Raw genomic sequence first — 23,734 nt, 5'->3', positions numbered from 1 at the left:
TTGCTTTTACGCGGTAAAGAAAACGGGGAATAATTCAATCCCCTTCAGTGAAATTGTAGTAGACAAGTATTTTTGGTAGTATATTAGTAGTGATAATGATTTGTAAATGCCAAAGGTTTTTGGATAAATAATTCATTTTCTACTAAATGTTTCGTGAATTGATATGGTTTGGTCATTCTTTCAGAAACTGTTTGAAGAATACCGTACGTTAGAATTTTATTCAAAAATGCACTATCTCAAAACTTGTTTCCAAAACTCCCTACATAAGCATAAGTTCAATCATTTTGTCATAAGAGGGTGTTAATGAAAAGCATTCTGATATGAAGCGTTTCTCAATCTAACTCTAATATAGGGCGGGTTTGTGATAAATCCTGAATTGGGAAATTTTTGAAAAATATTTTGAGATAGCATGATTTTGAACATACGCTACTCAGCAGCCGCAATGAACTGACAAAAACAAAAATAAAAGAAAATGGCTTATTGTCTTAGAACTTTATATTCTTACCTTGACTTTGACAGAAGAGTTAAACTTTTGCGCGGTCCGGCTACACAGGGAGTATTCACCTTTTTATTCTGAAATTTCGGAAAGCTCTTTTCCGATAAGTATTCATGGAAGCGTTCCGGATAAACGGTTAATTTATAATATTCGGAATACGTCCATTTGATATTACCTCACGAGGTCCGAATATGTATAATAGTCCAAATATAAACCGATTCTCCAAATTCTTAAATGGAGACGAATGTTCCGAACGTACGGAATTAATAGAACAGAAGGTCGACTTTTAATACGTGCCCAGAAATATCGAGAGAAGTGTCAAAAGATGCGTATTGACCTCAATAACCATAACTCGAAGGCGAAAATAAATATTTTAGCTCGTTCAAAAGATATTGACGAAAAACCGAAAAATGACCCCGGGTTGCGTTGGCGGCCTTCAGCCGAGCTTATAAAAAATTACCCCGGCCGGTTCACCAATGAGGTGGGATCAATATTAAATGCGTGCAAAATCCCTTTGTACACAACATCTTTTTCAGTGCACAAAAATATTACAACAACCACATGAAAATTGCCAACTTCAACTGCAAATATCTCCGGACAGAGATACAATTTTTCTTTTCCGCCTTAGGATTATTGTTGTCGAGGTCACCTCTCTCGATATTTTTGGATGCGTATTAGCAGTAGACTCCTGTTTTAGACTTTTACCTAAATAAGTTAACATGCCCAATGAATACATATCGTTATGGCATCTCCATTATTTACTAATGACAGTTTTACGTGAATAGATTTAATAGTCGAGGTTTAGGTTTCGTATGTTCATATGTATGTAGGTTTACGAGAGTGCACGATTCCTTGGTGTCCGTACTTTTCATAAAACCTATGTTCAGCCACACTAATAGATCATGGCATAGTTAATATGTAAATTTATCATAAAATTAAAATAAATGTTCTAAGGAATTATGCAGTTAAGTACTTATCGGGTATTTGTAAACTGATTGCTTCCCATTTATACTACTAATATTTTTCGAAAATTCGCAAAGAAACAACACAGTTAACGGATGTCAATTCGATTTGGGAGCAAAATGGCTGCAATTGTCAAAAAATGTGTGTGCCGAGCAAACCTCTTGTGATTGAATCATGATTCGAAATTATATGTGAGGGCATATGGGAGTGCTATGAAAAGTTTTTTTATATTCAAAGTGTGAATTTGAATCTGTGCCTATGATTCAGGACAAAACAGAAGCAAACGTGCTATAAGTGTATAGGGGTTGAGGAGCACTGCTTATGAGTAAGATATTCTATAAAAAAGCTCAAGTATTCTCGTACAATTTCAAGCCGATGGCATGTTTAACAAGTAATATTATCGGCAATCGCCAGCCGCCAATTTTACCACTTGAAGATTTCGTTTCAATAAAACTTTATGTTTTATGTATCTTTTTGTTTTATTTAAACAAAAAATATCGCTAATTAAGGGTGCAAATCTTATCTTAGATATCTTATTGCAATGTTGTTAATTAAGCTTGTTCAACTCGGTAATATTCATTTACAGTTTTGTCAAACTAAAATAAATTGCAAATAAATATTTGTATAATTTGGCGGATATTACATATTAAGTCTAATTAAATAAATTTTAAATACCGAAAAAAGCCCGAAAAAATTGATGTCAGATAAGATAAAAATAGGGAAATATGGGCTCATTTTGTTTCTTTGATTTTCCTACAGGGCGGTAATGGATGTATGTTGGTACGATTTTCCGGCATCTCTCATTATTTGGAGGCAAACTGTTTGCGGCGTTGTGTCATCATCAGTATAATTTTTCGTATTGTCATAATGGATGCTTGTGTGTGTGGATGTGCTGTGTGTTCATTCAGCTAGCCACACAAATTGATCAGTCAAAACCACTGCGTTTTTAAATGATCACACAATACGTACATCAACAAGACAAACGAAAACAAAAAATCAGAATGAACAATGACACTGAAGATGGTGCAACGCCGAAACCGGGTCCGGACAGTTGCATAGTTATAGTTTGAGTGATCGTGAAACGTAATACGGTCCCGGTTTGTCTGCAAACCAAATTTGACAAGGGATGACGCAAAATCGTTCCAATATACATAACCGGTGTAGAAGACAGCGTCTCAAGGTGCGATCCCTAAATACATCCTTAAGAAATCCCCAAATGCAAAATGAAGTATGTAATGCTAAAGTATTTCGCTTTACTTACCAGAAATTAGGACGCATTGATCTCGGTTCTCTTCAATTAATGACCGAAAAGCATTATCCGTCACTGCAAAACTTTTAAAAGAGAGAAGAAAAATTAGAAAATTCTGTTGATGCGGCAGAACATATATTTTTATTTATTCACGGTATCATTTCGAGACAATTTCGTGAACATTTTTATATATTTTGGGACTATTATCGGGTCATATCGGGATCTTTTTCTTTGCTATTTGCGATAATTTCTAGACTGATAGCGCATTCTTTTCGGGACCGATTAATCACGTTTTCAAACAAGAATTTCGCACCATTGTTTTTGGAATCGTTGTATTAAAATTTCGGGATATTTTCGGTGTTGTCTTTTTGTGATAACTTTGAGACCACATCGAAATTGTGTGGAAAGGATAATTTTAGGACTTTCAGGATAACCCCGAGATGGCTTTAGGGATAACTTATAGATCATTTCGATAATAGTTTAGTAGGGTATGATCGGCCGAAGGCTTCTACCATCCCCTGATCCAAAGACTGGTACCAAGTACTTATGATATCCAAAAAAGATGATCTTGGTACCGTTTTTTCCCATATCCTAGGCATATGCTCTGTATTCTGATAGTATTCGGAATTATTTCAAAATAAATTCCGTAAGGACTTTGGGATTATTTACCGATAATTTTTCGCTTTATTTAATTATCATCAAGTTTATTTCCGGATTATTAAAGTTATCGGTTAGAAATCATTTCAGGACTACTTCTTAATTTTTTTTGGAACCCTTTTCAGAATTATTCTTAGGATTAATTTTGTTTTGCTTAAAAAATTATACTAGCTGCAGAACTTAACCGCTGTGGTACAATATTCCATAAGAGCGTGTAATTACTGGCGTGTGCTGACGACGTTAACATCATTGGCATTAACACCAGCACCGTAAGTTCTGCTACTCCAAACTGGAAAAGAGGCGGAAAAGATGGGTTCCATGGTGAATGACGACAAAACGAAGTACCTGCTGTCATCAAGCAAAGAGTCAGCGTATTTGCGCCTTGGAAATTTCGAAGCAGTAAAGGAAATCGTTTACTTGGAAATGAGCATTAACACAAACAACAAAGTCAGTGTAGAAATCCAGGGAATAATCACTTTTGCCCAAAAATGCTACTTTGAACTGAGTAGGCAATTGAAAAGTAAAGTACTCTTCCGATAAATGAAGAACATGCTCTACAAGTAACTTAACGTACCCGTCCTGTTATGTGGAGTAGAAGCAGGGCCACGTCAGCATTAGATGACGCGGCTCGGAAAGTATTAGAGAGAAAACTTCTTCGAAAGATTTAGTGAGCTTTATGCAGCCACCAATATAGTCCAGCGATTTAAAACACAGTAGCTGCGCTGGCTACGTCATGTTATGCTCCCGCCAAATATGTATTCTTATCGCTCCGCTGGAAGGTCCGGGTTGAAAACGATTTAAATTTCCTTGGTGTGACCAATTGGCGGCAAATAGGCCAATGGCCTTGTTGAACGGCCATAACGGTTTACACGTCATCATTGGTTGAGGATTACGCTGGAACTACTTCGGCATTATTTCAGGGTTGTTGCTCCCTGCTGGGAACAGTTTGTTTTTAATAGTGACTCAACCTAGACCAATACTATGGGTCATGTACATACATAGATCGAGGTTTAAGCAATTTTTGACATTTAGCTAAACGAAAGTTTATTATTTTTTCAATGCCACTTTTTTCTGACTTGATATAAAAATTTATGAACTTGATAACAAAAAAAAAACCCAATATATACTTACACATGTGGTGGTATCTCGTAGAAGTGTTTGTTTCGATATTCTTTGATATCATTTTCACCATAGATTGGCAGTTGCTTATATGGGTTTACTGATATGAGAACTTGACCGATATATGTCTAGAAAGGAGATGTGCAATAAAAACAAAAATTAAAAATAAGTATTTGTTCAACAATTGAATATCAGACAAATATTTACAAGCTATTAGCAATTGTTGAATTCATTTGGAAATAGACACATCTTAAGAGTATTCGTTAAACCTAGCACTTTGAATACATATGTAAAAGCACTAATCATTATCTATTCTACTCTGTGAGAGGGTTGAGTACAAGATGTTAGCTGATTGCATTGCCGGGGAATCGGAACTGTGGCAAATATATATTTCGCTACTTCATAACGAAATGTGTATGCTTACCGGAGATAGTGCAAATGGCACTTACACTGCTACCTAAACTGAATGTTTTCGCTAGTATGCAATGCAAATTTTATTGTTTGGTGAATACCCTTATAGTAATTCTTTGCTAACACTTTTTTTTAACAATTTGTAGCTGACTTAATTATTATTTGCTTTCAATTCTTAAGTAGATAAAATAAAGTATTTGTTACCCACTTACATAGATTAGATTTTCTTGAAAACGCTTACGTAAATTTCCAATAAATGCATCTTCACTTTGAAAGTTTTCAAGCAGCACAAAATCTTGTACTCCCGCACGATCACGGTCATGCAATCCGCGCTCCATAACTGACCGATTTGTGGTTTCGCTGTAAAAAATAGAGAAAAATATTAGGTAAATAAACCACTGATAAATATTTCGGATTACAAAAGGAAATTCACTTCAAAACTTGTTTATAACAATCTAACTTAAACTAAAATAAGGTGATTCAACATATTGGTTGGTCAATAGTATAGGTTAGCTAAAATTGGTCGGCCAACAAAGACGGAGAAAGATACGCGTATAAAGATATAAAACAAGCTAAAGGTGCAAATCCCAATTTTTCTCCTCTGTTTCACTAACTTCGTACCATATTTGACTACGGGCTGTAAATACAGGTGATACAGCCTTTAACTTTCAGGTGGTATTCTTTGGCGTTAATATCAGGGGTGGAAAATATTATTCCTTTTATAATATAATTCCTTGCAAAACTATTAATTTTGGACTTTTAACATATTTGGATCAAGATAAAAACTATTTTCGGATTTTTATTACCTGAGTCCGATAGAACTAGTTAAACTCGGACTTTTAAAAATAAAAATACGGAAATAAAAGTTAAATCCGGACTTTTATTTTTTAAGGCCAAAATAAAAGTCCGGCTTGATAACAAAGAAACGGCTTATCCGAAATAAAAAAATAAAAGTCCGGATTTAACTTTTATTTCCGGACTTTTATTTTTAAAAGTCCGAGTTTAACTAGTTATATTGGGCTCAAAAAATAAAACTACAGATTTTACTTTTATATGTGGACTTTTATGGAAAAGTTAGAAAAATGAAAAGGATGCTTGATTCGACATGATATTGCTATAGGGCTACCTGAGAACTCAAACATTTTCACCTAGGACACTTTTTAGACCTGGAATTTTTCCACTCCGAAAAAAAAAATTATTATTTTCCGTCCCTGGTTAATATAATAATCCATATATCTCTAGTCACCTATCTGTCCAGCTCGCCGATTGTCGATATCGGGTATTGCTTGATAGAGCACTTTAAGTCGCTTGTGGTAATCCGGAATATTGAACATTGCAAAATTAAACCCAGAGAAAGTTATGCGCTGTGGCCATAATTGCCCAATAAAATACTGTTGTACCCAGAGTCATATGGTTTTATGTTCATTTAAACTTGTCTTTCATACCAGTAAAACAAGAGAATACAATTTGAACACAGTGGAAGTGAATGGGTTAAGAGTTAAAAAAAAATTGTTATGAACTTAATGAAATCAATTGTTTCAAGTAGTGACCGCATTTATCACTATTGGATTATGGTTTTAATGTTTCTTAACAATACATCTTATCGTTTAGAAATACCTGCGTGTCTATATACAGTAACGACAAATAGTCGTGTGATAAAAACACATTTGGCTAATAAATATTTTTAATGTCAATAATCTGTTTGATAGTAAAAAGGCCAATAAAATTGTGAATGTATATCAAACGTTTGAAATAATAATGTGAGCATTGAAATCAAGTTTTTTGAAGTTTAATCAATAAAAAAACAGTTGTACAAATTAATAGCTTTTCGATAAAAAATAGTTCAGATAAAGATCTTTTATACTTCAAATAACAGGCTTGGAGGATCCATAAGTACAATAATTATTATTAATTAATTAATGACATCACCCTCACTAGGGTAGGCACCTTGTCGTTGGTGTGAGGGCTTAACCGATCTCCATAGCGCCCGACTATGAGGCGGAGCTATTTAGGACTGGCATTTACGCCGTTTCGCCTCATAGAAGGGCGGCGGGATGTCGGTGACCAAGAACTGCCAACCCCCTAATCCAGGGTGTTATGCGGACCGTGCCTATTGGACGATTTGCAGCCAGGGGTTTAATTCGGCTGTATTTGAACGGAGCCTTCCCTAGACCGGGCCACCTCGGGAAGTATTGATGGCCTTACCACAATAAGGGGCGCTACTGTGGCTGACGGTTCCTTCCCCGTATATAATACTGGACCGCTGAGCCCGCCTTGTCGGGCAGGTGGTCGTACGACCAAGATGAACGACTCATTACCAAATTGTAATAAGGAGGATGATAAGAGGAGGACTGAGTCGCAAGCCAAGGACGACAAATACGCATTAAGCGATGCGTCGGACTCGGGGAGCGAGAGTAGTGCTGATTCAATGAACTCTGTGTTGGAAAAGCACAGAAATAAAAACGGAGTAGAAGAGTGGAGAAGGGTACGGAGCAGAGGAAGTAAAAGAGCTCTCTCGCAGTACCGCCTGGGAGCAGTGGCCGACCCAACAGAAGTGGAGATCGAGCGCTTGGAATAGGCCCATGAGGCGGTAGAAGTCGGTCGAAGGTAGTTCAAAAGGTTTGCTGTTAGAAACCCTCGGTTCTTCAACAGGAATGAAGAGGCAACGTTCGGCGGAAGGCGACAAGAATGCTTTCAAGAGGCAGAAATGACCCAGTCCCAGAGCCGCGAGGCAGGGCTGTCGCATAGAGACAAGTAGGCCCAAAGCTGTAAGACAGATGGGCCCCAATAGCGAGGTAGCAACTACCTCGAAAGCTGCGGGTCAGAGGGAAGTTCCAACTACGGAAGTAGGAGAAAAGCCAAAGGGAGATAACGCTAAGACTCCGCCTTTCTCGAAGGTGCTAAAGGGAGTTAAAGCTAAGACTCCGGCTTTCTCGGAGGTGCCAAAGGGAGTTAACACTAAGACTCCGGCTTTTCCCGAGAAGATGAGTGATGTGGCAAAGCAGTCACTGACTGTGGCGCTGGTTGATCGTAGCAGTCCTTTCGGACAGATCACTAGCGAAAGGTGGAGATCTGTGGAAAGGGAGCTTATTAGCTAAATGCTTAAGATGATATGGGAACAACCAAGTAAGCCCCTTCCAACCTTTGATTCGGGGGATGGTATAATGGTGTGAAAATGATAGCGTGCGACAACATCGCGAGCTTGCAATGGCTACAGGAAGTGGTTCCAAACCTCCAAAGGCCAGTAAGTGGCGAACGCGCGGTTTGAGGTGGTGGATAAAGCGCAAATCTCCACGGTACCAAAAGTTAAGGTATGGATACCATGCGTGATGAAGTCGGATGATACACTGGGACTTCTGCAGAATCAGAATCCGAACATACCGACACAGGGTTGGAAGGTACTTACTGTATCTCGGCCTACGGAGGAAGGTCAGTTCTACATCTTCGTAATAAACAAGCAGGCGGAGGAAAAATGTCCTTTGGTAAAGGTAAAATTTATATGCGACTAAGGAAAAGAAGTCCCGAGGATAAAAATCCTAACACGCTGGAAGTGGGCGAAGTCGAAAAGGACCTCAAAAGCCTAAGGGAAAAGACAGGTGGAGGTAGCCGACGTCACCACGAAGGTGTTAGATGAGAACCAACAGCCAGATGGTGTTGTGAGTCGCACAGAGGAACACCCGGCACAACAGTCACGAGAGGCTGAAGGGGCCCTCGAATACTCTAAACCAAAAGGGCAAGGGGAGGACGACGACGTCAAGACGAAGGTGCTGGAGGGGGACAAACAGCCCAATGGTGCTGCGAGTCCTACAGATAAACCTCCAACACAGTAAAGTGGCGTCGAGCGAACTCCTCCTAACCCTTGAAGAGGATTCGTTTGACGTGGCGCTGATCCAGAAGCAATGGCTCTCATCGGGAGCACTTAGCGCGCGCGGGTTTGGCGTTTACTACGCGCAAACGGAAGGACGGGTGCGAGCTGTAGTAATGGTAAGGAAACAGCTGCATTAATATATGCTGCCTAATTACACTACTAAGGACCTCGTAGTGGTGGCCATTGAGCAAAGGAATAAGCAGGTACTTATCCTGGCATTCTGCTACGTGGCCCATGCTGCGGAGGTTCCACCGATGGAGTCCAAGAGGCTAGTACAGGACGAAGGGCCCAAAGGGCGGGTTGGTCATTGGCGCGGATGCAAATGCGCACCACAATGCGTGCGGAGGAGCAGATACGAACGAGAGAGGCGAATCTCTATTTTGTTACATCCTGCAAACCAATTTGCAGATAGCCAACAGGGGAAATGTCCCTACATACATTGGTCCAACATCCAGCAATGTTTTGGATATTACACTGAGCTCCGAAAGTGATATATCAAGATATGATTGGATGGTTCTTGATAGACCATCCTTCTCCGACCATGCGTATATCAGCTTCAGCAGTAGAGAAAGGAGGAACCTTTAGAAACCCTAGGTCAGCAAACTGCACTAAATTCCAGAAACAGGTAGAAACGAAACTGGGACAACCCAAAGAGGTTGCCAATGTGGAAATACTGGAGGAGTCTAATGAATTCCTAACAAGGACGCTTATGAATGCGTATAACAAAGCTTGCCCTCTAAGAAGATTCAGAGGAAAAGCAAAGCCGCCATTGTGGAGCAATGAACTGAGTCTTCTAAGAAGACAGGTAAAAGAAATGTTTAAGCTCGCAAAGACCGCGGAAAGCGAAGCGTGTCGGGACGAGAACAGGGATCTACTGAGGATGTCCAAGCGTGAAATTTCCAGGGCGAGGAGAATCTCATGGAAGAGTTTCTGTACGGACATAGAGTGCTCCAGCGAAACAGCACGGTTGAGAAAATTCCTAGCAAGGGGAAATATGGTCACGTAATAGTGAGGAATCCCTTGAGGTGCTTCTCGATACACATTTCCCATCGGGAGATGGTTTAGAAGAGCCATCAGACAGCACTCACACTTCGATCACAGAGCGGGTAGTGCCGGGCTTGGTGAGCGATACCAAGATCGAATGGGCAGTGAAGGCGTTTTCTAAGTTTAAATCGCCGGGCCCAGATGGTATATTCCCGGCCATGCTACAAGTTTCAAGTAGGGCGGTCGTGGAATGGCTTAAAAAAATATTCGATGGGTGCATAAGACTGAATCATGTACCGCATTCTTGGAGAACTGCTCGTGTAGCTTTCCTACCAAAGGCGGGGATGATCGGTCACGTGTATTCCAAATATTATATACCCATTAGCTTAACATCATTTCTGCTCAAAACCTTTGAGAGGCTGATAGATGTGTACATAAAGTCCAACGTGGATGAAAAGCTGCTCTCCACAACACAACATGCGTACACCAAAGCCAAAGGCATGTCGGTAGACACCGCATTGCATAGGGTGGTAATAAGCGTAGAGAAAGCCCTGGAATATAAGGAATATCCTCTAGGAGTCTTCGTAGACATTGCCGGGGCTTTCAATAATGGTTCTAAATGAGCGATTATGGATGGTCTTAATTACATTAAAGTACATCCAGCCTTAACCAGATGGATCGGCTGCATGTTAAATTGCAGGAAGATTACATCACAATGGGGATTGTACGAGGCCACGAAATCAGTGGACAGGGGAACGCCGCAGGAAGGGGTGTTATCACCTCTGCTGTGGACGCTGGTCATCAACCAACTGCTCGGGCGTTTTGATGAGGGACCCGTAAAACTTACGGCTTACGCGGATGACGTTGCAATTGTCATAAGTGGAAAGTGCCTTCCAACGATAAGCTCTTTGATGGATCGGGCGCTTCGGGATATTTATACCTGGGCATCAAATGTCGGATTGAAAGTCAACGTGAATAAGAAGATTATGGTCTTGTTTACAAAGAAGTATAAGGTAAATTGGATAAGGCCTAAGTTAGGAGGGGTAACCCTGCAGGAGCAACCTTGCACAAAGTATCTAGGAATCATCCTAGACAGTAAACTGTCATGGAAGCTCAACGTGGAGGAGAGGGTAAAGAAGGCTTCAATGGCACTTTATGCATGTAAAAGGATGCTGGGGTGTACGTGGGGCTTATCGCCCTCTCTTTCTCATTGGGTTTTTACAGCGATTGTAAGCCCTATCCTATACTATGGAGTTCTTGTTTGGTGGAAAGCCACACAAAACAACCTACTCAAAAAATTAGAGGGGGTATGCAGACTATCAATGCTTAGCATTACGGGAGCCCTGAAAACAATCCCGACAGCTACACTGTATGCCATTCTGCACATTCCACCTGTAGACCTGGTAGCAAACAACTGCAACCAGGCTCCGTGCCTCGGGGCAGCTTGGGCGCCGACCATACGGCCATAGTAGTATAGCGTCATCAATCACAAGAGGAACAGACTACCCGATTCCCTATCTGCGCTTCGAGGGCGATCTTCACGCCACAATAGAGGTGGACGGTTGGCGCGATGGTGCTCAAATGGCGGACGAGGCGATACATGTGTACACAGATGGTTCCAAAGTAGTGGAAGGAGTAGGGTCTGCGCTATACTGTACTGATCCGGAAATAAACAGATCCTACAGGCTGCTAGGTTACTGTAGCGTTTTCCAAGCGGAAATAGTAGCCGTAACCAAAGCAGTAGGAACCGCGGAAGAAAATAGCCCAAGCTGCAATCGTGTTAACTTTTATATTGACAGTCAAGCAGCAATTAATGCAATAATCTCGCATAGCACAGCATCTAAATGCGTGTTAGAGTGTAAGCAGTCTCTGGACAGAATCGGGACAGAGAGAAGCATACATCTATATTGGGCCACAGGGCATATGGGAATAGATGGGAATGAAAAAGCGGATGAACTAGCTAAAAAGGGCGCATCCCTTGAAGCTTGCTCCGTAGACGTCCCAATTAGGCTGGGCGAAATTAAGCGAAGGCGAGAGGTGCATATGATCGACCAAGCAGGAAAGGCGTGGGTTCAAGCGCGGGACTGTAAAGTGTCGAAGATTATGTGCAGGTCTTACAACCTTAGACTAAAAAAGTTGCTTCTATCACTAAAAAGAGAGGACTGTAGACTCATGACGGCTATTCTGACTGGACAGTGCCTTCTGGCGTCACATGCCTTTAAATTAGACTTGGTCAGTGATAGCAGATATAGGAAGTGCGGGTTGGAGGAGGAAACGATCGAGCACGTTCTGTGCTCGTGCCCTGCACTTGCCAGGCTAAGACTCCAGCTTTTAGGAGTGATACAGCTGTCAGATCTAGAAGCAGAAAGTGGTTTAAATCCTAGAAAGCTTCTAGTATTTGCCAAGAGGACGGAGTTATTTTATAACATAGGTCCTGGTTTTTGATAGGGTTTTTCAGTTTGGTCATTAAAACGAACTTCTGGTAACACTACGGACTTATTCAGTCTATGTCAGGTCCTCATGGACCGGCCAGCTTAAGCTAACCTAACCTAATGACATGAGAAAGAAATTGCGAAATTAAATTTAAGTCATTCATCCTTGAACTTCACAGTAATAGTAAGGACTACTATTCGTTGTGGTCATAAGTAAAGATTCAGCTATATATATCTTAAAATTTTAAGCTGCTAAAATGAAATTTTTTAGACTTTTATTATTCACTAAAAGCTGTTTTTGTTCTACCTTTCTGTAAGGTGATTTTTTTTTTTGTCATGCCCCTTACTATTCGAACCAACTGCTATACAAGGGCCCCACGTTGGGCGCCAACTTATCTTTATATTTTAAGTAAACTTTCAGAGTTACAAAAATTATTCAGCTTACTATGAATCAACAGCGATAATGACTGTCATAATAAATACAGTATAAAAAATAGCTTCTTTGACATCTACATCCAAAGTTGAAGGTTTTTCTAAAAAAAATTTTTTTTTAAACTACTTCGCTGGGAAAGAACCTTCAATACATGCTTTAATATTCTCAGTTATTGGTTCTACTCTAGTTCAGGGCAATCTGCAACTGGACAGTCTAAGGTAGGCTTTGAATTGAATATAGGCATTATAGACAACGGTACATCTTCGAGTCACGTCTGTCAAATGGCCTAATAACTATTTAAAATGTATGCTTTACATAGGCGACATCACAACAGACAACTTCTGGATGCGGAACGGTCTTCAAGTAAGCAGACAACTGAATGAGTAGATCTGGTAATATACAAAACAGCAGTTTGAATTACCAGTGCACCGACGCGATTTAGAAAGCATTAACAAAAATATCCTGGTTATTCCTATATCCATTTACGTCCATCAAATACCGTAATTAGAACCTAATCCCAACCAGTTGCAGAGGAAACACAAACTCAAAACCAATATATCAGCGAAAATCTAGACCAAACTTGGTCAGTAGGCTGTGATCTAACAAACTTTTATTTACAAAATTTACTAATTTCCATTCCCAATTGAACACATTCATCTAAAACTAACTTCACTGTGGCTCCGCTCTAAGTATATGCCTGAATTAGGCCATGTTGCTGGAAAATAACTTCTCTCAAGAATTCATAGTTGCCATTTGATTTTCCTAAAAAAGTAACTTTCGGTTGTCTGAGAACTCAACAGCAGATTACAAGATTTCTATGAGAAATATTAGATTGATCGCGGCTTGCGCGCCAAAAAACTAGTAGCTTCGAAATTATTAAGAAAAAATTTTTGTATACCTTGCCATTATTGTATAATTGTTTTTCTTGATTTATTGCACTGTTACCGTCTCAATATTTATCGCACACTTTGAAGATTTTTGAAGTTATTTGATAGTTTTGTTTATCCACGAAATAGTGCGTTAACGAGATCGTCGCATCCACTTGTTCGCTTCCCGGATCGAACTGAATCGAAATATTTGCAACTGAGCAGCAAAACCAATTCAGCAATATTTAAATATATTTCACTCTTACTAGTAAATATTATCTTTGATATAACTGATTATTTATTACCTCTTTAGGTACCTCATATTTTAGAACTTTACTCCTTTTAGACGTTTTATTTTTACACACTCTTACTAGTTTCTACTTGAGCTTTTTATTGGCACAATAATTGTGATTAGATAAATAAAATATCTCTATGTAGATTTTGCTATGAGCTGAAACAAATTGCACATTGTAATTATGTTGAAATGCGAAAGTAGTTGAATGAACATTAGGGTGGCTAACAGTTTTTTTCTTTCTGTCGCAACGGACACAAACGTTTCGTTTGTAATGTTTTTTAACGCGTCTATTGAGTTGCAATTTTTTTTAAAGAGAATGACCCAACTTAATATCTACGTAAAATAATAAATAAATATAAGGCGTGCGACTATGTCGTGCTCCTACAAATTTTCGGGACGGGACATTTTTTTTCCATTCCATGGACCACTATTAATTCACAAACAGTCTCAAATGTTGGATAAAAAAATGGCCCAACATTTCTTCTAATATGCAATATATCGCCTGCTGGGTGGAATATCGCCATATATTTTGCCGCTGCTTCGAAAACGTTCTGTCTGCAAACCTTAGCTTCTTAGCAAATTGTTCTTCAACCGTTTTCTGAAATTAGCTAAGCAAGTTCTGATATAATGCGTTTTTTAAGAGTTCTGAGGTAAAATGTTTACGAAACGGCGGCCGAGTTACGATGATATTCCATTCAGGAGTAGATATCTTCCGGTTTTGAAAATTATTTTATGCGGTTTAGCGACCTGCCCCAAAAATTCGATTTACTTTCAACTTAGATTGCGATACCTGAAAAAAAAAATACGATCATTTGCTCAACCGGACGTTATAAACAATCAAATAATGCTCAAATTTTATTAGATTTTGTCTATTTTGTGTATGTCGTTTAGATTTTGAAACTTGAAAAATAACCCACTTAGATAGAATTCGCATGTTTTAACTATTTATATAATTTCTTTTTGAATTCCATATTTTTCTTACAAAAATTTAGCAACAGTAAAAGTTCAGGTTCGAAACTTTGTTCATATCTTTTAAAATTTCAAAAAAGTTTCTAAAACTTCCGAACTTTTAAAATTTTAATTCAAAAACCCGGAAATATAGTTTTGTAGCCCATTCAATTGTAGTAAAAAAAACACTAAATTTCAAGGTTCTACTAAACTACATTTTCAGTTTTTTGATTTGAAATACAAAATAAATTTAAAAAATTTTAAAACCTTTCTTACTATTCAAAAACGTTTAGATGTTTAGCTCTTTTAAAGATTTCCGGGAGAAAAATATTGCAATTAAAAAAATTATGTACACAAGTAAATGGTTGAAATACATATTAAGCTGGGTCGATTTATTAACCTATATCGCGCCATCGATTTTTCGATAGGTTTTGGGCTCAGGAAAAAAAGTTCCACTAAGCATACCCAAAAAAATAATTATCGAGCCTGCAAAATTTGAGTTTTTTTAACTTTTTTTTTTGATTTTTAAGGTTTTTTTTATGACCTACTTAAAAAATTTTCATTTGATTTTAAAATTTTCATACCCTGTCTGACTCAAAATTGCCCGCTAAAAACTTTGGCGATAACAGTTTTTTGAAAAAAAAAACATTTTTTTGGGTTTTGAGGAGTGTTTTGGTAAAAAAATTAATTTGTTCGCCATTTTTTTTAAGGGTTTCTTCAGAAACGTGCAAAAGTGTTGACGATGAAAACGAATTTGTCTCATATTCCCTATCCCAATTAAAATTATGCGATAAAAACGTTGGCATTAACAGTTTTTAAAAAAAAATTTTTTTTTTGGTTTTTGGGACTTGTTTTGGTCGAAATCGTTTTTTTCATTTTCAAGGCTCCAAATCATTTTTTATGTATATGTTTCCGTTAGACCCACCAATGAGTACACCAAAATGATCAGGGGCGAGCTAAGTTGATTTAGCCCTGTCCGTCTTTTCAAAAAACTGTTATCGCCAAAGTTTTTAGCGGACAATTTTGAGTCGAACGGGGTATATATGAAAATTTTAAAATCAAATGAAAATTTTTTAAGTATGTCATGAAAAAAACCTTAAAAATCAAAGAAAAAAAAGTCAAAAAACTCAAATTTTGCAGGCTCGAAAATAATTTTTTGCGGAATGCTTTTTTTTTCCTGAGCCCAAAACCTATCGAAAAATCGATGGCGCGATATGGGCTAACTTTCGCCAAGCAAATCAACCCAGCTTAATACATATGTGTCTATATTTTGGTTGGGTTATATACACATATATATTAATTTTGGTACCTATTATTTATCCGTGCCCACAGATAATCATATGTAACTGTCTGTTGTACGCCAAAACAAGCCTATTACGAGCCTGTTTCAAAGCAAAAAAAAAAAAAAAATCGACCTCCCTAATGTCCATACACATACTAATTGTAGACTCTTCACTCGATAACCATGAGAGAAATTCAAATCGAACACGTTGCGCAGGTGAAATGCAAATAGCTCAATAAAAAAGCCAAAAAGGAGTCTTATCAACATTTGATCAACGCACTGACTGGCAATTTACTGGCCAGCTTAAAACTTTTGGTGGGGTTTTTCACCAACTTTTGTTTTGGTTTATAATCTTGTTTGAAGATGCCACAAAAAAAAAAAACTTGTTGGCAAGTAAATATTGATATTTGAATAGCTTTTTTATTAAATTCTTGCAAAATTTCGCACAACTCAACACCACTTTGTGCCACATGTGCCTCTGATGGCTGGATGGTAACTAACCGCATAACGTGCCAAACGTTCACAAGTTTGCTGGATGGGAATAATGACACATTTGAATGTGTTGTTTTTGGAACTGCATTCAAGTCAACCAACCAGCCACACATCCAAATAAAAGCATATGCATACATACAATTTTTGTTATCAGCGTGCTAAATAGGCTGTTTACATTGGATGCTTTTGTTGTGAATTCAAGTTCAGTTTCGGTTCTACTTCCACCACACGTCTCAACGCCATACCGTTGATGGGTTAAAGTTACAAATAAATTTGCAGTGTAGATCAATTAATGTTGCGCGCCAAAATGCTATATAATATTTATTATGCAAATAAAAAATATTATACTAACCTACTTAATTATAACAAGTAAGGAAGGCTAAGTTCGGGTGTAATTGAACATTACATACTCAGCTGAGAGCTTTGGAGACAAAATAAGGGAAACTCACCATGTAGGGTAACCCTGGAATGTGTTTGTATGACATGAGTATGAAATGGAAGGTATTAAAGAGTATTTTAAAAGGCAGTGGGTCATAGTTCTATAAGTGGACGCCATTTCGGGATATCGCCATAAAGGTGGACCAGTGGTGAGTCTAGAATGTGTTTGTACGATATGGGTATCAAACGAAAGGTGTTAATGAGTATTTTAAAAGAGAGTGGGCCTTAGTTCTATAGGTGGACGTCTTTTCGAGATATCGCCATAAAGGTGGACCAGGGGTGACTATAATGTGTTTATACGATATGGGTATCAAATTAAAGGTATTAATGAGGGTTTTAAAAGGGAGTGACCCTTAGTTGTATATGTGAAGGCGTTTTCGAGATATCGACCAAAATGTGGACCAGGGTGACCCAGATCATCATCTGTCGGGTACCGCTAATTTATTTATATATGTAATACCACGAACAGTATTCCTGCCATGATTCCAAGGGCTTTTGATTTCGCCCTGCAGAACTTAATATGGTAGGGTCACACCCATTTTACAAAGATTTTTCCAAAGTTATATTTTGCGTCAAAAAACCAATCCTTCATTCCTTTTTTCGTATCTGGTATAGAATTATGGCATTTTTTTCATTTTTCGAAATTTTCGATATCGAAAAAGTGGGCGTGGTCATAGTCGGATTTCGGCCATTTTTATTATCAAGATAAAGTGATTTCAGATAAGTACGTGAAATAAGTTTAGTAAAGATATATCGATTTTTGCTCAAGTTATCGTGTTAACGGCTCAGCGAAGGACAGACGGTCGACTGTGTATACAAACTGGGCGTGGCTTCAACCGATTTCGCCCATTTTCACGAAAAACAGTTATCGCCATAGAAGCTATGCCCTTACCAAATTTTACAAGGATTGGTAAATTTTTGTTCGACTTATGGCATTAAAAGTATTTTAGACAAATTAAATGAAAAAGTTTGGACGGCCGGACGGACGGATATGGCTAAATTAATTTCTTTTTTCGCCCAGATCATTTTCATATATAGAAGTCTCGATTAGTTTATGCCGTTACGGATTACCGTTATGCGAACAAAATTAATATACTCTGTGAGCTATGCTCAGCTGAGTATAAAAATAGTTGTGGTGACTTAATTTTGAACCAGCAGACCCCCGACGTTATCCTTCCCGCTTCCCAAGGCAGCCGGTTCTATGTACCGGAGCGTCTCGGAATTGTTCCCGACCAAGGGCTGTAGCTCTGCTACAACAACAACAACAACGTTATCCTTTCCAAATACTGGTTAATAATTATTTAGCACGGCATACGTTCGATGATATTAAGGCCGAGCTGACCCTCCAATTTGTGGTGAACGGCTTTTTACGCCTACACTACTGTATAACAATTAGCGTATGTCACATACTAGGCAAATTTTTCCCGATAGCTATAGCACTCAACCTGGTAAAAAACACTTTGAAAAATTTATTATGTCCTTAGAAAATATATTTTCTCCTGGGATAATATGTCCCACTGGTTTTCTTACAAGCCGTTGATTAGGACTCATTAGCCCAGCGGTATCATTTATTCAAACATAATGACCGGCAGAGTTTCTCCACCAATTCGCGTCGTGCTCATTTTAGTTTTACAAATTGGGGAGACGGGACCTACATGTTTAATGCTGAGGCAAGGCAGATGTATTTTGGCTGAGAAGCTTTTCATGCAAAAAATACACTTGAGTGTTTGGAACTGCCGAGGGGCGACCACGCTGGGAAAAACTTTTTTCTAATTGGAAAATACTTGTTTCAAAATTTTAGATGTTGGTTTGTCAGGGACTTGAACCTAGGACCTTGTTGTTGTTGTTGTGTTAACAGTGCTTCGCCCCTTTAAATAGGCACGACCACTCACAAATTGTCATCAAAGTCCTCTAACGGGAGTCTAAGGAAATTGACTATTTCAACAGGGTTGGACCAAAGGAAAATCCCTGTTAGAGGCGTTGGTTCCACATTGCAATTTAAGAGATGGTTGGCGTCATGTGGGGACACATCGCATGCAGGACATACAATATGTATGTCGGGGTTGATTCTGGACAAGTAAGAGTTTGACCTGTTACAGTAGCCAGAACGAAGTTGTGCAAGGGTGGCTCGTGTCTCTCGTGGTAGTGTACTTTCTTCTTCTGCCAGGGTAGGATATTGCATATTAATGCAGGCTTCACTGGGCGCGTTCTGGCAAAAACGTTTACCGATTCTGTGTGGATTTGGCTTAGGGCCTGCTTATGCTTGTCTGGATCAAACGGCTGTGCAGGTAGGTGCCGGACCTCCTCATAGTGCTTATGGAGATTGTCCCTTAACCCCGGTGGAGGCGGTGCTAGATCAAGTAGTTGTTTGCTAGAATGCCATGGTTTATGACAATTTAGCAAAAACTGACTGTTCAGAATTTCGTTGTGATCTTTAATGTTGAGCTCTTTGCCCTCACAATGTAGGTGGTGTTCGGGGGTCATAAGGAGACATCCGCTGGAAGTTCTGATAGCAGCATTTTGACAGGACTGCGGCCTTTATTAGTATGTGTTTTTAAGACCAGTCGACCAAACTAGTGACGTGTACATAGCTCATGAGCTTCTTAGGACCTTCAGTGTGGTAAGCGGGCAACTCAAAAAACACGACTTTTGAGTTAATAACATATAAACGTACCCAATATCATGATCTATGTTGTATAAAAAAATCGTTGTGATCAGTTAAAAATTTACCACGTGCTATAAAAATGAAAATATGCCTTTATATGCGCAACATATGGCAGTTAAAATCTTTGAATGGCTCTCCGGGGAAATTGTTTTTTTTTTTTTTTTGGAGTTATGGCATTATTGAAGTGAATGAGCGATATGTTCGATCGATCAAGTACATTCATTTGTTCCTGAGGATGGTTTCAGATTGAAACCGAAATATCGACAAATCATATTAATTATAATACCAGAAAATATACGGTATTACATTTATCCTTGCGGTTTTGAGATCAGTAATTTAAAAAAAGTTGAAAAAAGAAAGCCTGTTAAAATGAATAGGCTCATTGAAACTCATAAAATGGATGATCGTGAATGGAAAATACTTATAAGAACCAATGGTGCGTAAATTGCATTTTATATAAGTTTTAAAATTTCTACTGCGATGCACAATCCCCGACTCCGAACAGTATCTGTTAAAGCAGACGAATTTTTGTTGAACAGAAGAAATACACTTATAAAGTTTTGCCAAACCACCGACGAGGTCCTATCGCGATTATTAAAACATTTTTGAAGTATTTTTGATATTACTTGTCCCGAGCATAGGACCGTCGGTATTGTAGGTCTGCACAATATCTCTATACCTAGGAGGCCATCGTCATTTAAGCATATACAATACGATACGACGTAATCTCATTTTATTGGAATATTAATTTAATCGAACTTTACTAAAGGTTATCGGAATATTAAATGTGCTTATTCAGTTAAAAAAGCAAGAACAATTCCTGTGATGTAATCAAGGTTGCTTAACATAAAGGGTCATTTTGAAAACTCACATCAATCTACAGTCGTCTGATACTGTCGGATCTAAAATCGATGAAATACAAAGATACATCACCATTTGCACTATTAACTAACGTACTTTTTTTGGATAAGCATAATAGTGAAAACGCGTATTAACGTAATCGTAACAGCGTACAAACGTGAACGAGTATCAGGGTATAAGCGTAAAATCGAACCAAGGTAAAGGCCAAGAGCGCTAGAACGTACAAACGTATTAGCGTAAAATCGCAAAAATAATCTGTAAGCGCCAAATGTACATATGTATGCGCTTAGCAAGTCATCTGATACTGTCGGATCTAAAATCGGTGAAATACAAACATACATCACCACTTGATCTATTAACTAACGTATTTTTTCCGGATAAGTATAATAGTGAAAACGCGTGTTAACATAATCGTAACAGCGTACAAACGTGAACGAGTATCAGGGCATGAGCGCAAAATCGAACTATGGTAAAAGCCACGAGCGCTAAAACGTATAAGCGTATTAGCGTAAACTCGCAAAAACAATCTGTAAGCGCCAAATGTACATATGTATGCACTTAGCAAGTCGTCTGATACTGTCGGATCTAAAATCGGTGAAATACGAACCTACACTACCACTTGTACTATTAACTAACGTACTTTTTTCGGATAAGCATAATAGTGAAAACGGCTATTAATGTAATCGTAACAGTGTACAAACGTGAACGAGTATCAGCGCATAAGCGTAAAATCGAACTATGGTAAAGGCCAAGAGCGCTAAAACGTATAAGCGTATTAGCGTAAACTCACAAAAACAATCTGTAAGCGCCAAATGTACATATGTATGCGCTTAGCAAATCTGATACTGTCGGATCTAAAATCGGTGAGATACAAACATACATCACCACTTGATCTATTAACTAACGTATTTTTTCCGGATAAGTATAATAGTGAAAACGCGTGTTAACGTAATCGTAACAGCGTACAAACTTGAACGCGTATCAGCGTAAAATCGAACTATGGTAAAGGCCAAGAGCGCTAAAGCGTAAGCACAAGCGTAAAACATATAAGCGCGCAAGCGTTTTCCCGTGATACGGTAAATTCGTAGCGGTGTATTACCGTAAAAGAGTAAAACAACAAATATATTTATAGGGGGATCATAAGTAGTGCATTAATAATCGTCAACATGGCTAAGGGTGTATTCGTAATAGTGTCGGTGTAGCTGAGGCACAATTTTAATCGTAAAGGCGTGCTAGTTTAGTATAACCCCCACTCTCACTCCAACTCTCACAAATCAAAAGTCCATTGGAAACAGCAAATTGTAGCAGTTGCAGTTTACTGCCACTTAACACTTAATGACGGTGTGATCCAAAAATAATCAGAGCTTTTCCATTCTATTGCAAAAATAATCTGAGATTTATTCTTTTTTTAAACTTTCATTCAATAAAAATTTTGCGCATCGTAAGAAGTTAAGTTAGAGAAAAATATTCGCACTTTTTTGCAGTGTTTTCCGTAGTACATTACATTTTGATGCGAAGTATCTTGAATATGATTCCGATCTCTCACCGTTACTTAAACAAAACAGAAAGCGAAAATATGACTAAAATAAAGTTTAGCGTTTAAGATGGGTTAAAAAGTTGAAAAATAAGTATTTGTAAATGTAGTTGTTCAACTTGATAAGCGTTTACACTTACAGAGTCAAAGCTCTCAATCAAACATATGTATAATCGAGTTATTATAAAATTTTATTGCCTACATTTAGGCTGCGTACAATGTAGAAATGTAAATCAAGCTGTGCAGATGTATAGACAGTAGTAAGTAAAGAAGTGTAAATAAAACCATCACGTTTTTTGAGTTTTCGTTTTCTCAATAAAAGTTAATATTTACATTCCCCTTTAGAACGCTTCAAACTGATCTATAATTTACTATGTTACAAAAATGCAGTTTACACTTCTTTCATTGACTAATTATTAAACAACAGAATAATCGTTTGCTTACCTTTAGCCTTTAGTAAAGAACTGTTCCAAAAAACCTAGAAGAAAGACAAAATTATGTCGATAAGAATTAGTTTCAGAAAAATGTATCCTTAGCTTGTACAAGCGTAAAAGCATTATATTACTAAACTTAAAACGGCTTAATGATATTTTATTACATAAAGAGAAAATTTAACGTTTTTAGAATGAGATGAATTCGTTTTACTGAAAAAGTATCGGACTTTTGAACCAATTCAAATTTTGCGTTTAATACTAAAATAGTCTGCAAGTAAATATGTACACGACAAATTCGTGTACGGGGCGTATAAGTAACATTTGTTGCAGCTCCAATTGCAGTCAATTCAGAATTATTTTCTTTTTTAGATTTTAGTAGAAACATCACTATCTGCACTTTACGGAGGGCTGAAAAGATTGCTCACTGATTTTCTGGAATTAAACCAAAATTTCTTAAGAAGTTTGAACACTACAAAAAATGTCTAAAGGATTGAAATTTTATGTTAACTAATAATACCTGCTCAAAATTGCGTTAGGTGTTCCTTACTCTACTATTAAACGGGATGACGCTAGCGGCTTGGCCGTTATATCGTTTAACTGCTGAAATAAACCACAACACAAAGTTTGTGCATTGAAATTTAGTCACCGAATCTGACAGCCAGCCAACGAATCTTATAAATAATAAGTAAAGGTGCCTAAGTTCGGGTGTAACCGAACATTATATACTCAGCGTGAGCTTCAATTGTACATTTCATTTCAGATAAATTACTTTTCTACATAACACGTGGCACCGTCCGTTAAAAAAAAATTCTCCCAATTTCCTCTTACAATAAAACTTGATAAGTGAAATAACATTGATTCAAAACTATTTTTTGCTAAGTTATAGCTTATTATTCAAGTCTACGACCCTTTTAAACTTGTTTTATAACTAAGTTGCCGTGGTCTTTAACCGATCCCGTCCATTTTTACTAGAAATATTTTCTACTATAGGGAAAATTTGTGTACCCAATTTTAATACGATCCGTTAATTTTTTTCGGGTAATGACTCCCGAAACGTAGAAAATTGCTTAGTCATAAAAGGGGCGGTGCCACACCCATTTTGAAAAATTATAGTGTTTTCCAATCTAATGTTATAATTCAATTTAAAAAGTAAAATTCTATTGATAAAAAATCTTTTATATAAAAGTGGTCCTCGTCCTTAACCAATCTCTTCCATTTTTTCTAGAAATATTTCCTGCTATAGTGAAAATCTGTGTACCCAATTTTATTACGAAACAAGTAAGGAAGGCTAAGTTCGGGTGTAACCG

At 37.9% G+C, this 23,734-nt stretch overlaps 1 protein-coding gene across 12 annotated transcripts in view; it reads right to left on the bottom strand.

Annotated features, from left to right (window-relative positions):
* The window catches only part of Myo61F (Myosin 61F), a 92,830-nt gene that overhangs the window by 20,987 nt on the left and 48,109 nt on the right, over positions 1–23,734 (bottom strand). For 8 of the 12 annotated variants that reach the window (XM_067790572.1, XM_067790569.1, XM_067790574.1 and 5 more), the window contains 4 exons: positions 22,438–22,471; positions 5,108–5,255; positions 4,497–4,612; positions 2,721–2,791 (listed from right to left, as the gene is read on the bottom strand). In XM_067790572.1, coding sequence (XP_067646673.1) covers positions 2,721–2,791; positions 4,497–4,612; positions 5,108–5,233 — 313 coding nt within the window. In that variant the 5' untranslated portion in view covers positions 5,234–5,255; positions 22,438–22,471. Of the gene's footprint in view, positions 1–2,720; positions 2,792–4,496; positions 4,613–5,107; positions 5,256–13,510; positions 13,930–16,030; positions 16,481–22,437; positions 22,472–23,734 lie in introns of those variants that run through there. The other 4 variants (XM_067790567.1, XM_067790565.1, XM_067790566.1 and 1 more) reach the window with 4 other exon arrangements.

The sequence above is a fragment of the Eurosta solidaginis genome, chromosome 5, assembly GCF_040869045.1.
Source record: "Eurosta solidaginis isolate ZX-2024a chromosome 5, ASM4086904v1, whole genome shotgun sequence".
Classification (NCBI taxonomy): domain Eukaryota; kingdom Metazoa; phylum Arthropoda; class Insecta; order Diptera; family Tephritidae; genus Eurosta; species Eurosta solidaginis.
This window is presented reverse-complemented; position numbering and strand designations above follow the sequence as displayed.